This window comes from Acyrthosiphon pisum, chromosome A2 (genome assembly GCF_005508785.2).
Source record: "Acyrthosiphon pisum isolate AL4f chromosome A2, pea_aphid_22Mar2018_4r6ur, whole genome shotgun sequence".
Classification (NCBI taxonomy): Eukaryota; Metazoa; Arthropoda; class Insecta; order Hemiptera; family Aphididae; genus Acyrthosiphon; species Acyrthosiphon pisum.
This window is the reverse complement of record NC_042495.1, coordinates 97304402-97322954: the sequence shown is the minus strand read 5'-3', so window position 1 is coordinate 97322954 and position 18553 is coordinate 97304402. Positions and strand designations below refer to the sequence as shown.

Below are 18553 nucleotides of genomic sequence, written 5' to 3'. Positions count from 1 at the left end.
TAGAGCACCATGCGATGGATCGGCCACGCTTCATGCAAACCGGACGGAATACCATCATCTTACGTGAATGAATGGTCTTTCAAAGTGAATAAAAAAGAAAAACCTCGCCTATATATATGTATATTATATAAAATATACGTATATTATTTGATTTCAAAAAAACAGTTTGACATATTATACACAAACGACAAACAAACGATTATAAGAAGGGATTTAAAGTAAACGTCAAAATTGTATTATAATAATTATAATATTACTATAAACACCTTAATCCTCACTTTATTTACAATTCACTTATATACGTTATTACTTTAAAAGGAATTCAGACTCCACTACACTAGTGTAAGATTAATAAGAATGAAAACTCAAAATTCGATTATTGTAAGATACGGCTAAAATTGTATATTAGGTACTGTGATATTTTCTATTCTATACCATGCCTATTCTTTCACATTTTGTTACAAGATTAAATTGTATTCTAGGCATGTTTAAATTTTAAATCCGACAAAATAAATCACTGTTATGGTTTTGATTACTCGGTAATTATATACCTACCTATAATCTATCCAAGGACTGCGTCCTATTTCAGCTAACAGTTACGGGACATGTATAGTAGGTAACGAATATTTTATTGGTGACCAATAATTTAATTTTAGTCATGTTGTAACTTGCAACATTATTTTTCTAAACCATAATAATATTAATATAATAGTTAAAATAATAAAATGTATAGGTACCATTAAAATAATGATGAATCATTAATCATACATTAAAAAATTAAAAGCCGGTTTAAATGTGAATAAAATAAAAATAATGTATTTTAAAATAATTGGACAGGACTGTGTGTCGATTACTTATCTTCCAGATCCATACATGCTATTACGGTATAGACAGTACGGTATCGATATACGATCACGGTAACGATAAAATTGTTGCTCATGGTTTTATATTTGGCAATTCACATCATCGCAGTTCCAGATTCGTACCTATATGTGACTTGCATCGTATGAAACCATGAGTGCATTTGTTTTATCGTTACTGGGACTGTATCGCTTAGGTACCTACTACGCTTATCTCGATGTGAGATTATGATTTTTGTATTTGCTATCGATTAGATTTTAAAGATAAAAATCAGTTTTATCAAGTCACGAGTAATATTTATTTTTAACACAGATGACCAGATGACAACAACTATGACATATCTAAATCTAATTTTGTTTTCATTTTCCCGCGGGTAGGAAGTCGAAATATTGAAACAACAATATCGAAAAATCCATAAAATATTAAGGAAAATATAATAGGATGTTTAACCATCATTCTGTTTTAACAATACCCCGATAATCTGGTAGCAGCACATTATACAATATATACATATGCATGGGGAAAAATGTGAATAAACTGAAATGAATTCCGATCTGTTGCAAACGAACCATTATAATCCTGACACTCGAAACATCACCGTGCCGCTACACATCAAATACTGCAGTGGTATAGATTCGTATTACATTTGGGGTGAGAGGATGTGAATAAGTACGTGAAAATAAAGAGCTCAAACAAAATAACCTAATCAGTCTTCTTAAAAAGAAATAAATAAGGGGCATTGTTCGCTTTAAATCTGCACTATTGAATCCATCATACCGATGGGTTTTTCATGAGAATGGGAGATAAGCCCCGAGATTGTCGAAAAAAAAACGGAAAATCTTAAATTTATTTGAATAGCCAAAAATTAATGATTCAAAGCATCAACAGCCTGTAGGTACTATCACGAATGAAAGATTGTTTTATATAAAATACATCTTAACGAATTTTAAATATTATGTTAATATTCGCTTACCGTTAAAAAATACTCGAAAATTTCAATTTAGGTTTACCTATAGTCCAAAATAAATAAATTATTAAATTCAATTAGAAAGTATTACAAAAACCTAACTTAACTAATATATTATATTTTATTATATATCTATTTTCTGGTCCCTTGAAATAGTGAGAAAACGTTTTTAAAATAAATCTTTAATCATAAAGACTGTTTTATATAGCTATTAAAGGTACAAAACAAACATTCGCATCAATAGGTACTTATTATAGGTATGTGAACCGCGGTTAAAATGCGTGGATTTTGGCTTTGTTACAAAATCACTTGAACACATAAAAGAAATAAGACTACGAATATACGATTAGCTTTATTTATACACCTGATTTTGAAATGCACTATGACATGTCTCTATACACCTTTATACGAGAAAAGTTGAAGTACCCAAGTACCCATCACTATCAGATTAAACTCTTGTTTAATAACGTTTAACAATAAGAATATTGAGAACCACTGCAGATTACTGATGTTTTTATTAAATTCCGAAAATTGTCTATACCCGGATAATATATATGACATTGTGGTGATAATGTATTATCTAATTTAACATAATATTGTTGAGACTAATAATAATTATTGTAAAACAAAATCTAAAATAAAAATAGTACCTTTCTTGCGAAATATTTAAGAAAATCGTTGACAGCTATGATAATCTTAGGTCATTTTTTTATCGGTATACAGTTGAATTTTAGATTCTGGGGCTAGTAGTGATTTTTGTTTTGTTATTATTTAAGAATGTGACAACTTTAGGCACTGTTTAAAGTATATAAGGAGACTATAATAGGAGAGCTACAAAATTATCATGTATACGTAATACGTAGGTACGATAATAAAATAGAGCACTTTGTAAATTTATGTTATTTATTTTATTTGTAATTTCAAGAGATATTTTTTTGGTTTTCTCTGTAATTTCCTTATACCTAAGCAACAGGAAAAACGAACACTTTGCTAAGTAAATGTACATTTTTATTATACTTGAAATAATAATTTATTTTATAAGCAATTATTGATTAACCATTAAATAATATACAAACAATTTTTTTTTCAGTTTAGTCCGTAAATATATTTTTATATTTTTAATTAGGTATGTAGTAATTTGAGTTACCTACGATTAGAGATTAAAATATATTCTAATAGGTACTAGTTAGATAACCCGAACATGATTTTTCTACTTTTTTCATTTAAATATACAATTGCTAATTGCCTACATAATTTTGATTATCTCACTTCTTTTAACTTAATATTTACATAAATCTCAATAATAAGTACTTAAATAGGTATTTATTTAAAAAATCTTTACTGGTCCATAAGCTAACTTAATAATCGTTTAGCTTTTCTCATGATCACTGTATATTTAATCATGTCCAGCATTATTTATTGTAGAACTTATATAGATTTATTACACAAATTAAGTATAACAATCGATTTTTGAAAATCAAATCGCATTCTATTTTTCAATTGATAAACATTAAACCAGACAATATGTCATTTAAATTACGATGTTAAAACTTAAAGGATACATTGATAAATATTATAATAAATTATCATAACGGAATATTTATACATTTTATAGTAGGTATGATGTTATCTTAAAAACAATAGGTGATTTTATAAATTATATCTATAACTCAATACTTTATTTACAATACATACGATTTGTTTTGTTTATAACTGAAAATTAGAAGACATAAATATTGTTTTAGAATTATAATTCAAACATTTTATATTTTTATTAAATCGATAATATTATTATTTTTTTTTTAACTAATTTGTCTACGAAATATTTGATTAAATACGAACAATTTTGATAATATTATTATAAAAATTTGTATTATTTTTTTTTTTTAATATAAATATAATACGTTTATGTCACGAGTTATAAGCGCATCAGAAAGTAATATTTATACGACGTTACCCAGACAATAATTGTAAATGCATGCTTGTTTGGTTGAGTGGATGAACGTATACATTGTTAGGAAGGATAAATAAGAATATTCAGCTACATACCGGTTTTGATTTAGGCTACACTAGGTCCATTTGTCAATCCTTATAAGGATAAGAAATTGTACAGTAAACGATTTTTTGACGGTATACGTAAAACCATTTTTATGTTAAAAGTTAAATTACTTTCATGAAAAAAAAAAGTTATTAAATTTGAATATAATATAAAAAGCGCACCAAGTGTATTGCTATATATTTTTTGAATATTTATCGTAACAGCTGTTTTTTAACTAAAATAAGTAAAGAACTGAATTCGTCGTTAACTTTATGAGTAGGTACCTACCTACCTAATAATAAGTCGACGATATTTATAATTAATATTACACTAACAATATTATAAAATAGATTCATATTAAATTACATAATACACACCTATCCAATACCGATAGAATTTAATAATATTTTATGTTGAGCCACATTTTCAATCTTATCTCATCCGGTCAACTTAAGCTATAGAATCTTACTATATTTTTTGCATTTTAAAGCAACGACATATGTGATTGCATTATCACAGCACGATTCTGAGAACTAATTTTGCCTAATACCATAATACATTTTATTGTAATTCAAGTAGGTAACAGAAATGTAACTTTGGATTTCTATATAATAATATGTTTCATCCGTGGTTTGTTTAAACTGCGCGTGAACACTGCAGCGATGAAAAATAAAACAGACATCCGAGAAGAGCGAAAAGCGTTATTAATGCGCGTGTAATAGAACAATTAAGTCAGGATTTTAGCGAAATGTAATACCTTGCAGTAGAGACGTAGGTATATTATACCATAATATAATGATGGGTTTGGGTTTTTTTCCATCCCTTCCCCCGCGAGTAGACCATTATCGTATGACTCAAAATACCATATCTACGGGCGTGAATTAACGAACGTGCATAATAATAATATATAATAAATAATTATTGGTTTATCGACTGGTGTGTGTACACTGTACCTATACCTATACCTATGCTCGAACATAATCCCGCCTTATGATTACTCTATTAAAATGCTTCAGATTTTATCTATAAACGATATCGTGCAAGAATAACGAATAAGCTAGAATATATAGGTACTAATCTCATACGAATATTCTGTACACTGAAAAGAAAACCATGTGTATCGAAAAATGAAAGAAAGTTGTAGGCATAGACTACAGGAGCTGGAATTGTAATCATGAAATTTATGCGTTCGGTGTAAACTCGATCAAGTCATCCGTGATTTACGGCTTGGCAAGTGATTCCAACTAATAATACGTTTTTAGAATATATATGTTTTGTTTGCAAGTCTTAAATATTTAAACAAACCCTTTTCGGCTAACATGGTATTTTTTTTTTAAAGAATTACGACATTTGCTATTTTAAAACTCTATAAATTCATATATTATTAATACATATCGTATTAATATGAGTCAAATACTACACTCCTGTTTACTTTATTGATTTTGTGATACATTTAGACTTTTGTGTGAACTTAATTATTAGTTGGGTTTTATTTGTTATCAATATTTATCATTTCTTAAATACCTAGTTAAATATTTTAAAACAAGTGAAGCTGTTTGGTTTTTTAAATAAATTTCCTTAAAAATATCAGCATTGGATAGGGGAGATAAATTATTACGTCAGATTTGTGAATCCAAAAATAGCATAATAATATCCATAATAATATTATGTGAAACACATTTTCGTGGTCTATGTTCAGAATTCTCAAAATACATTTTTTAGTATAAAAATTAAAAATATAACACTCAACATTCTTAAAGTTCCAAACATTCTCTTAAAGTTGATAAGTATTTTGATAAATACTCCATTGTGGCGTATAATAAAAAGTTGGGTTCTATAATATTTTTTTTTAATATTATCTAACAATATCATCGTTTTAGAATTAAAATAATAGTAGGTAGGTATAAACTATATGGTTCATATTACATTTTATTAAAAATATTCAATATTGAAAATTAAATTATGAATATTGATACTGCAATAAATTGTTTCGAAAACTGCAGGTAACACTAACTTCTAAAATATAATATGAAAGTCGAGCTACGCGAGAAAATAACAAAATGTTTGTATAACTAAAACACAATTATTATTACAATATTACTTCATCCGTCGTTATAGTTATTCATTAAGCAATCACAGCGTATACAAATTTATACTTTAAAATTTTGAACGATATGGTTTACCTCACCTATATTATAAAGTATTAAAGTGCATATATAGCAGATACCCTTTTATTATCAATGACCAATTTTTATTTTATCGTATTAATTTTTACGAGAGGCCGGGAGTTGTTTTCTAAGTAGGTACACGACCGTATACATAATACGTTACTGTCGTTGGGATTCAAATATTATATTTTAAGAAACTACCAAAAAAAAAAATAGTCTGCAAATAATTGAACTTATCTCAACGACTTTAAGACACATGATTAGTAACAGACTATTTCAATGACAGTAGACTATAATATTATGTACTCATTATGCTATATAGTAATGTTGAAATTAAAATAATAGTAAGTATAAAACTCTAAATATTACATATTATTAAAAATATTCAATATTGAAACTTAGATTATGAGCAGGTAACGACACTGCAATAAATCGTTTCAATAACTGCTAAGACTATAACTAGATACTATAGTATATAATATGAAAGTTAAGCTATGCGAAAAATTAACAAATTTTTTAAACGCCTATAAAATAATTATTACTCCATTCGTCGTTAATTGTTATTTTTTAAGCAATCGCAGTGTATAATTTATATTTTAAAATGTTAAACGATATTGTTTACCTCACCTATATTATTGGGCGCGTACCTGTATATAGGTACCTACTATTATTATTAATGCCCAATTTTTTATTTTATCTTACTAATTTTTACGAGAACTGTGAGTTATTTTCTAATTCAGGTTGGGTAACCTAACCAATTTTCCTATGTTCCACGTCGTTCGGACTCAGATAAAATGTTATCTGAAATTTTCAAAAATAAGATCATTCACATAAACAGTATCGCTACAATTGAATAACTATGTGTGTATGCGAACCACTTTTTATTTAAGAACGGGTAACGCTGCGCCATACATAATGTTAACGGTGATGTTAAACATTACAAGTATTATATTTTTTTCAGCAGCATAATTAAAATTTCAGTAGCATAAACAACTAATCATTCATTTTTTATACCTACCTTCTACAGTATGATTCAATCATTGAAACCTATCAAAATGTGTTTACAAGCGCACAGACGCTCAGTACTATTTAATATGATAACCATTTACAACCCATAACAAACACACAAATAAAATCTCGAATAAAAATCCAATTTTTTTAGACTTAAAACTTTTGAAACAGAATAAATTTAACTCTAAATTATTTATTACACATTTATATGATACATTTTGAATGACATAACCATTGTTTTTTTTAAATATTATACAAGTTGTAGAAATAACAAATAATTCTAAAATAAATTTAGTATATTTTTAAACTATAAATACCGAATAAAAATTATACCTTTATATTTTTATTTTAATAAAGGAAATATTTATATATAAATTTAAAACAAATACGTTTTACTATAAACAAATTAGTTTTATTTTATTTTATCGCCTTTTACCATAAAATATTTTCTGAATTTAAATTGCGTGGCCATAAATGAATTTTATTATAACAATACAATAACTCATGCTTAGTAATATTATAATACTTCAGAACACACGGGCAGCATGAACCTCAAGTACTATGAATAATGTGTACCAATACATTATTCCACTTTAACAATAATTTATTGCTCTAAAACTAATATAAATGTATCAATCACTTAATAATTTGTCAATACAAAACCTTAATCATCGATTGAAATAATATCATATCAATTTAGTGAACTATCGATCTAAGCCCTATATACGACGATTCTAAGAACCAGTAGTTCAAAGGTGTGTAAAACATTCCGATAAAACATTTATTCCTATGTGCACCTACTTCTACACTATTCTATCATAAAAAAATTTAAATTTTGCATTCTTTTTTTCAACGAGTTGGTATTAAAAAAAAAATATTCTACGTATTTTATAACTTTGTTATAGGAACGTTTTATACCCAACCTATATAAGCATGATATTGAGATGCACTCTATACTTTTTATTAGCATGCAGAAAAATTTAAAACATACACAGGTACAAAAGAATATATCATTTGATGTAAATATCAACATAAAAACTTGCATAAAGTTCAAATATTGTAAAATAAACTAATCTTTCTCAATATAATTTAAGTGAACATTTTTATATTTAACTTAGTTCAAAGTATTAATTTAACTACTCGTATACTTAAAACCGTTTAAAATAGTACATTTTATATTATTATTATACTCTATTTTATTTCACCGCTGAATATATTTGTAATTTAAGTAAGTACTTATATAATTTTAATTTTAAGTCTTAGGTTTATAAAATTCTTATATTTTTTATTATTCAGTGAAATCAATATAATATGATAATATGATTATATGAATGTTTTACAGAAATAATATATTCAAATAATAAATAAATTGCAAATATCTCAAAGCATAAGTAGGCGTACAAAAGTGTCGATGTCGTTCACTAACCATAGACTATAGACTACAGAGTAGATATTATTATAGTAACCAAATATTGCATTATTATATAATGTCTACGCTAACATAGAGTAACACCCTATATATGATATGACATAGACAAAAAAACGTCAATGGTTAAATTAAAAACGAATAAAGAATTTATAAGCCCATAGTTTCCAATATTTGGATAATAATATAATGTGTTATGACATATAAGTTATAACAATGACGTTTCGAAAACCAGTAGGTGGTCTTTTAGGATTTTAATTCATCTCGTAATACCGGTATGATTCAAGTTTTTGGGCTAGAGGCGTTGACGTGATATCACGATGAATAAACGCCTTCTGTACCCAAACAGGGGGGTAATGAATAACGCACTGCAGTAACCTTCAATAACAGATAGTAGTATAGGTAGGTAGGTAATGATTTTAAATTTCATCTCAGCTCACACTTGCTATATTTTATACAATATAATATAAACACTTAACAGGACTCGATGTAACATTCTGGTATACTATTATGTCAATTAATTATATAAGACAATTTATCAACAACAGCAGAAGACGCTGCTAAGCCTTTAACACGATGAAAATTCGGCAAATAGATAGGCACTAGAGAATAAAACAAGTTTAGTATTTAAACAATGATTTTGAAACAAAATTATTCCACTTTAAAATACTTTACTTTGCCTATGGAATAATAATTGAGGATTTTTACTTATAGTCAGAAGAATATGATTAATAGTATATATCATATTAAATGTTTATATAATTCAAATAAAAATTGGAAAAAAATTTAAAAAAAATCAATTTTTTTTCCAATAATGGCTAAAAAGTGAAAACAGGTAAAAATTTGTTTTGTTTAAAATAAGTACGTCAAATTCTATCATTCTATACGAAAATTCGTTGAATGGCACTTGAGCACTTCAGGAAACAATAATTAATAATAAAAACGAAACAATCAAAAATATATACATTACACACAAGATAACATTTTCAATTTAAAGATAAGATCACATTCGGAACAGTTCTTTGTGATTTCAGTGAAAGCTTAAAAATAATATTATTTCATGTATATACTTATAATAACACATAACTGTCATAGTGGCATTTGTTTTTTTTTTTATATAATATTTAATATTAAAACAATGTTATATTGGTTAAAGGTTAAGATATTTTAAATGCATCACATTTAAATTAAGCTAACAAAACGTTAATTCAAAATGTAATCCCAGTAATAGTAAGAACTCTAAAACATCTTATATTCTTATCTACAGTTTAATACGCTAACATATTACTGATAACTTATTATTTGAATACTTCAGTTTTTGTTACATACATCAATATTATTAAGAGTTGTGACAGTTTCATTAACAATTATAACGAAGTAGGTATACCTACCTAATTCAAATTTTATAAAATCAAAAATATTCCTAAAAATTAGTTTTGTTTGACAGTGAATTAGTTATGAGTTATGACTGATTATAAAGAAAAACTTAACATGCATATGCAGTGATCGTTGTAAACTTGTAAACATCGAACAATAATTAATTTGATTTATGTTTTTTTTTTACATACTGTTAAACAAATAGTTCTACAAATATGTAATAAATCTAGTCACAATTTGTATCATGGTCGACAGAGGTATAATATTATACTATTTTGTTTAAATATATACTATATTATCTGTTTATAATATGTACTAATTTTTAAAATGTATTTAAATATGAAAATCAAAATTAAAAATCAGTGGATGATCGTTTTAAGCGGTTAAACCTACTCAAATATTATATAAGATGGTTTCTTATTAAAAATCGTATTTTTTTTTTATTGTTAGGTAAAAATGTAAAAAATAATATAATTTTAAGACAATTTATATAGTTGTAAATTTAATATTTTTAAATTACAATCAATACGTGTAACTTATGTGTAATATATTTGAGGTAATACTAGTTACGCAACACACCATTTGCATACCAATATTGAATAGAGAAATCCACTATTGTCTCCCCGGAGGGCCTGATATCAATCGATTTCTAATATGGTCCTAACCCTATTATAAAATAACGATTCTTCGCTAATATACTTATAAGGATCTGATCGTACAAAGTATTAAAATTCGAGTAAATATCCTCATCGTATAATGAGTTATATATCCAATACGCGCTTCAAAAATTAAAAAGGCATGTTTATGTTTTTTAACTAGTTCGAACTACTGAATTTTTCAATAAATTATTGCTTTTAAATCAAATTGTTTATAGTTTATAAATAAATATATATCAGTTTGAAGTATATATATATTATTTTGGTAGAGGAATTATTATATTATTATAATATGATTCTGTATAGATCGTTATTCTTAAAAACCTGTTTACGTGTAACATACAATAATGTTAACAAAATATTCACTAGTCCAACTAACCTAAGGCCATTTAAAATAGTAATTTGTTACATTATTAGTTAATGTTAAAATAGAACAGGTTCTATTTTTCAGAAAATTGGAAATATTAAAATGTATTATATTGAAAAAATTAAATAAATATTTTTTGGTTATTTATTTTTAATTTGTTTTCGGTTGAACATACAAATAAATATGTATACAACATTAACTAAATAAATGCATAAATATGGGACAATGACCAAATACTAACCTATAAATAAAATACCTATACAGTAAGATGAAGTTATTACGGACTACATTAATAAATAACAACTTACAATAATAATAACAGAAGCTTAAACGCAATGTATACAAGAACAAAATAAATTTTAAATATATTTGATTTTCAATCTTTAGTTATTTTGCGACAAACAGTAAATGTATAAGCAATAAATATTGAGTCATTTGTTGAAATATTACAAAATTGGACTCGACTGTATGCGGGTAAGAAAATATCGGCTGATGCAGTTAAAGTGAATACAAATGCGAGTTAATGTGTTATAGATCCCATAAACGGTCGGAAATTGTTATTACTTTTTTTGTTCTGCATGGAAAATGTTTAAACAAAATATAAATATCGTGTCAAAATGACAGGTCTATAAACGGAAAAATTTAGTCCGAGATGTTAACTAAACATTGATTCAACAATGGCAGTATACAATTTGAAAATTATATATGGTATTACTTTTTATAAGGTAAATTTTACATAAATAAATATTTAGTCGTATTTTATTAATTTAAATACTATTAAAACCCAAACTAGTATAATTATGAATTAAAACAAAATTAACGTTTTATAAATTATTATTACTAATACATATATTCTTATAGTTTTCCAAAAATTCAAATGATTACAGGTAAATTTTGCAATTAATTTACCATTATTATTTATTTTCGTGCATCGCATTATTGTGTTTATCAAAATGTATCATGTATTAAACGTAAAATATCAATAAAGATAAAATAAGATAACACGCTTAATGCATAAAAAAATTTCGTACATTTTACATCAAATGCAATGAACACATTTGCACGTTGTATTTCAGGTAGCAATCAAATAAAATAAAAAATAATTATATTTAATTAATTGATTATGAAAATATTATGCGAAAACTGCAAAAAATTATGTCACACGATCGCACTATATCTTAGAATCGTTCTTGCCAATTGTTATATTTTGTTCCTAGATCATACCAAAGCTCTAAACACATCGAATACACCAATTAAAAATTATATACTAAAAAAAAATTCCAGACAAGAACGCTCGTCAGTCGACATATTAGCAATTAACTTTCGAGATAAATAAATAATACATTTAAAACCGTAACGTATTTTGCACAACGATATACTGGTAGGTAGATATTTATTTTCGTGTTGAATAGTGGTTTTTTTTAACTTAATCAAGTTAAAATATATTACTATTGATAAGCAAATCAATTTTATATTTTCAAATTATTAATTCACACCATTATTTTTTTCATCGATTTGAAACTATTTCTATAGATAAAATTCACTTCAGTGTATAGTATGTTTCGAGTGTAGGTACCTCATCATTGAGTAGGTCATTGTAATGGATGTGAAATAAATTAAAATTCAATGATAAATCATTGCATACAATAAAAGATTCTAAGTAAAGACGATGTGCGGTGTCAGCCTCTTTTTCTAAGGATATTTTATAATTTATTTATATTACTACTATACTTAGTAGTTTATTTTTCGTAATAATTATAAATTTAACTAGGTAATTGTTGACAAAAAGGTTTTGTATACATTTTATTATTATTTATTATCAATTATTAATTATTATAATATCATATTATATTATTGTAATTGACGTGGGTATTACTTAAAGCTAATAAGTTGCACGTCAATAACTATTTACTATGTGTGAAGAAATTCGTGGTATAAATATCTTAAAATTAGTATAAATATTTGGAAAATTGAATTGTGTATAGAAAGTAATAATATACGTATTGGTAAAAAGTTTCAAGTCTCTATCCAATAAATATTTTTGGACCACAACATGATAACTAAAAAATAGAAAATGAAAATATAAACATTCAGTAAAAATCGTATGTATATATCTACAGTTATTCGTTTTTTAATCACAATAAAATAAAAAAAATCACTACATGAGAAATCGAGTGAATATTCAACGTTGTAAAAATATGAACTTCAAACGCTCATAAAAATTTAGATTAACTTCCTTGTAGACATTTTTTGTTTGATAAAGGTAGACAAACCTATGAGAAATCTTATATTATATATTAAAAACATTTTAAAAAGAAAAAATTTTATGAATTTCTAACTCAAAATAATTTGCAAATTTTCGTGATTTTTACGTATTTTGTCAAGTTTGAACAATAAATACTTAAAAAAAAAAAAAAAATGTGACTATAGATTAATAAAATTTTTTAAATGTCAATGTAACAACATATTAGAAGCCTTGTATTACATTTTCAAGCTTTTTCATCCAACAAATACAATTTTATTGACATTTTTAGAAAAAAACTAAACAAATTGGAAACTGAAAATGTCCGTAAACAGTTCAAAACAAATCAAAATATTTTGAAAATTGTATTGTGTATTTGTGTATAGAAAATGCTAATATAAACAACCAGTGAAAATTTTAAGTATCTACGGTCATTTATTTTAAAGTTACACTAAAACCAGAATCGATTTTGTCAAAAACCTTTTTCCTTAATTTTTTTTTGTTTTACCTGGCGTTTTAGAAAACTACTGGGAACTTTAAATTTTGACCTCCCAAAAGTACCAACTAGATTCAATTTCCCACCGGAAAAGATACTGAAGTTAACATACTGAGTAACATTATTTCAATACTTATCATGTACCATTGTATCCAGACACAAACATTTTTTTTTAAAAAACACATATCATATTTTGAAATTGACATGTTATGTATAGAAAATGAAAATTGAAGTAATACCTATAATTATGTTTCAAATTTCAACGACTATATTTTTTTGAATTATAGCATTATAATAAAAGTAAATCTATAGTATTGCATTATTGCAGATACCAGACAGATGAAAAAGAAATTCCCTCCGCTTTGAGTCAATATTATTTTTTTATTATTATATATGCAAGTAAAAATAAATATAATATGTAAGTAATAAGCATTCATATTTTAAAATAAACTGTAACAGTTTTAATGCTACATGTCTGTCTATACATAATTATATGCAAATTCAAGTGTAAAGAATTTTATTCTTCTTACCTCTAGTACGGATGTCGTCGATGAGCACACTGCAATAATGAACACCAGCAACCCGACGGATAACCATATCCGGTTTCTGTGTAGTAAATACACCATAGTACACTTGTTATTGACTTAAAATGCTAAAACTTCTGTTTATGTCACACGGACACTCTCAAAATCTGCTTAAGTGACGAACACTGAGGGTTATAAACGCAAAGCCTTCAGATTCAAATTTCCATTGTTAAACACGATCCTGGGCGGCGATTAACTACAAACAAAATAGATAATTGCTTAATTAGTTTATGTGTATAGGAATAATATATATTTATCATCTCAAAACCTCGTTTAAAAACTACAAACTAATTTAATAATTACTAAAAATTACAAAAATAAATTAATGCTGCAATTTTAAGTTTGTGTGAAAATATTGAACAGTAAACTAAATATTTACACTAGTCTTTAACTAAAATAATAAAGACCATATAATAAACAAAACATTTTTTTTTTACGTACGTTTACGTATAAGTACTGTTGAAAAGATAATTATCTATTATTTTACTTTGTAAATAAGTTTATGGTCTTAAACATTATGAAATAAAAATTACCATTATCATGATTAAGCCGATTAGTTTAATATCACATGAACATTAAAAAAAATATCAAATATATGGAGAAAAAAATGATTTGTGATTGTATATTATAGTTAATCAATTCAGATAGTAATATCAGACATATTATATCCAATAAAAATTTGGTAGATCGTATATTTATACATTTAATTCACACACTTTACCTAACCATCGATATTTGTATACAAATTTCAATAATAGTTTTCAACTCATTAGACATTCATACTCTACCTCACCAATACTTCCCCATTCATCCACTACAGCATTAACTGCTTTAACAATAAAAATATTTTCAAAACACGGGGAAACACTAGGAACTAAAAAATATCAAATACCTGGCTATTATAAGTGATGGTAATTATAGTAGCAATTCAACGTATTTCTAGATAATGCATATTTATATTTTCTCAAGAATGCAATTAGGTTTCATTAGCCTACTAAATTATTTTATTACAATTAACATTTTTAGCAATTTAATGAATTCAAATATGAATAATATTAGGTGTATACAATATTATACAATGCACATTAAGATTTTTTTACATACATTGATACGTTATCAATAACAAGAACAACACATTTCAAGCAAATAGGTCGGAACTAAGGTTATCAATCATCATTATAAATAACCAATGTATATAATTTTTTTTGAAAATAATAATATTTTTTTTAATAGCTTCAGTACCTATCAAACAATATATACAAAAATTAAATAAATTGTAAAAGATTTACAAAAATATTGAGCAACTAGTTAGGTATTCATAAATTTATTCTTTAAAACTATGAGACACATAATCTTTACTATATAGGTAGTCTACTATAATTAATCAATTTTTCAAATACTCAATACCTACTACCTATACTTATAATTATATTAAGTTAATAGTAAAATAGGAAATATAAATCAAGAAAAATTACTTTTTTAAGAAGTAATTAATGAACAGTTTCAATAAAGCTATTAACACAAGTTTCGGTAAACGTATGCGATTTATTCATTTTATTGAACGTAATATGCGTTTTGACAGCTTCTTCATTATAATACTTAACGTTACATAATATGTTATTTACATTTATTAGTTTATAGTTTATACTTTATATTATTAATATTAGATGTAAAAAACAAAATGGCAACATTATACACAAAATTACATATGTAAATGAATACGTTTATTATGTATTATAATATATGCATTGAGCATGAGAAATGGAAAATAGCGATTTATTTTCTCCTTCATCGCAGGTGAACAATATTTTTTCAAACTAATATATTATATGCGCTAATAACGACTAATCAAAGATAAAAAAAAAATTATGATTTAATTCTTCAAAATAAATAAATATTATCAGAATAAAAACATGCTTACTTAAATGTAATTCCATGATAACTTTAAACATTAATGATTAAAACAACATATTTTTTTAAAGAGAATAAGGAATAAAAAAAATGGTCCTCTATACAATACTTTTTCAGTAAGAATTACCTAGGTAGGTACTCAAAACAGTAATACATTGTTAAATCGTTTGTCTAAAAAACTTAATATTCCAATGAACATATATTATACCATTTTTTAAATTGAATGAAATCATGGTATATATAGAGTTGGTATCCATTCTATTTACCAGTTCAATGTACACATAACAGAATATACTGGAGTCTAATAACTACCATAGTATAGTACCTATACTATCGCATGGTGTGTTTGTAAAACTGATTGTGAACTCAATTCCTCCTATACATAATATACTAAAAGATAGCACGAATGCACAATGACAAAATACTACACCTACATTTTTTCTGTATTAAAAATTAAAGTATATATTATGTTTAAACCGATAAGTAGGTAGGTACCTAATAACTTTAATCTTGAATGCATGTAATTTGGACATTTTTCATTGTATTTTTTACACCTAAAGGCCATCATAACGCGCGTTGTTTATAATAAAAATTGAAATGATTTATAGATATTGAAACTAGTATTTTACTCGATTGACCATCTGAAATAGAAACAAAAAAAAACTTTTGTGGAAGAACTTGAAAATAAAAGTAATAGACTTTTCAAAAGTTTGGTACGACTGAACATTTAAAATTAGACCAACTTTAAACATTTTTCCGCATGCGTTCGTCTAATTCTCGTGGATATACATTGGTTCAAATCTAATATTCTTCTGAACGTAAAGAAAAAACTATCGAGTCAACATATGTATCAACACTGAAGAAATGTCTGCAGCAAGTGGGTTTTGACCAATCTCCTGCAGCACTATGAATCATCTTCTAAATACGACGATCGCGGTATCGTTTTAAAATTGTATACCACATGCAACCATATACAACCACCCACCATTTTGCTTCGAGGAGAGTGAATTAAGACGGATGCCTTTATAAAAGGAAAATTTAGTCACATTTTGTTGAACGAACGTCGACACGAAAATACTCAGCAAAATTTTTACGGAATCGGTATAATAAATTAACATTTTTATGCTGAACCGGATTGTTTTGTTTGATTCTATATTGTTTAAAAAAATTATCTTACATAATAATAATTCATTAGTATCCTACCAAGACCGTAAACACTACATTCTATTCGTCCGACGTGTAGAAAAAATGTACATTTCGCATATTTTATCCAATGTATTTGTGTATGTGTAGTCAAATTTTACCTTAATGACAGAAACACATGTTCCGGGAAATGTCGAAACGCCGCAGTTACCCATATACTGGTAATCCAGGGACCCTAAACCATATAGTTATTCATCATCGAGTCGATGAACATATGCAATGTCAACGTTTTAGAAAAAAGACCGCACATGTGACTTACATGTCCTACACGCCGCGTCTGCTAAAAAAACTATGAATGTGTGATACGTACCTACTAATTTGTCCTAATTTCATTGTAACACTTTATACGGCTTCAAAAATAGTTATATTTCTCTTTCTACTTATTTAACCAACGCATACCGTTTAGGTATATTCTTATAAAAATAAAATAAAGCTATAGTTTTTTAGAAGGCTGTTTATTGTTAAGTCCATAGACATATTAATTAACTGACTGATCGTAAATAGAGAGGTTCGTATACCAACATTGTTAGAAATAGATAGCTTTGCTTAAGACGGTTTATAAAAGAACAAATCACATATCATGGAGTAAAAAACATTGTAATACAGTATAACATTGTTTTTAAAAACATTTCCACCTTTAAATTTTGCTTATCATTCCATGATATTTCATTATTTTCTGTTATGATTTTCTTAAACTATATACTCTATCTCTTTCATAACATGTATAATATCTTTGATCTCTTTCTAACAATGTTGGTCTCACGGTGACACAGGCGAATTTTTGAGTTTTTGAAAAAGTGTTTTTATGTAGGTAATTTTATTTTTGAATACACTCAATTTTTCCCAAAAAGTTAATGTACTTACTATTTTTCTATAATTGTGATTTCTTTTTGTTTTGCATTTTTTCAATAACATTCTTGAAATATACTAATTAAAACGACAAAGAATAGTTATATAGATTCAATTTTTATTCACAACTTATAAGCATTTAAAGTTTAGATAATAGCTTATTGATTGATAAAGTTATACTCAGAAATAATTCTATGGTTTTTTTAACAGTCGTCTGAACTCTAAATTATTATAAATAAAAATAACTATTTGTTATATTATATTCAATTTTTATAATATAAAATACCTGTTTAAGAATATGAATTAAAAAAGTGTTTTCCCGTATGGGAGGCACAGACCATTTATTAATAAGTCTATCGTTATATTATTCCTAAGATAATATCATTGTATTTTTAAC

General features: G+C 25.8%; 1 protein-coding gene across 10 annotated transcripts in view; it reads right to left on the bottom strand.

Annotated features, from left to right (window-relative positions):
• Positions 1 to 18553, bottom strand: part of LOC100168636 (basement membrane-specific heparan sulfate proteoglycan core protein) — a 164780-nt gene that overhangs the window by 141215 nt on the left and 5012 nt on the right. For all 10 annotated transcript variants that reach the window (XM_016807846.2, XM_029489102.1, XM_029489099.1 and 7 more), the window contains exon 2: positions 14140 to 14389. In XM_016807846.2, coding sequence (XP_016663335.1) covers positions 14140 to 14235 — 96 coding nt within the window. In that variant the 5' untranslated portion in view covers positions 14236 to 14389. The remainder of the gene's footprint in view (positions 1 to 14139; positions 14390 to 18553) is intronic.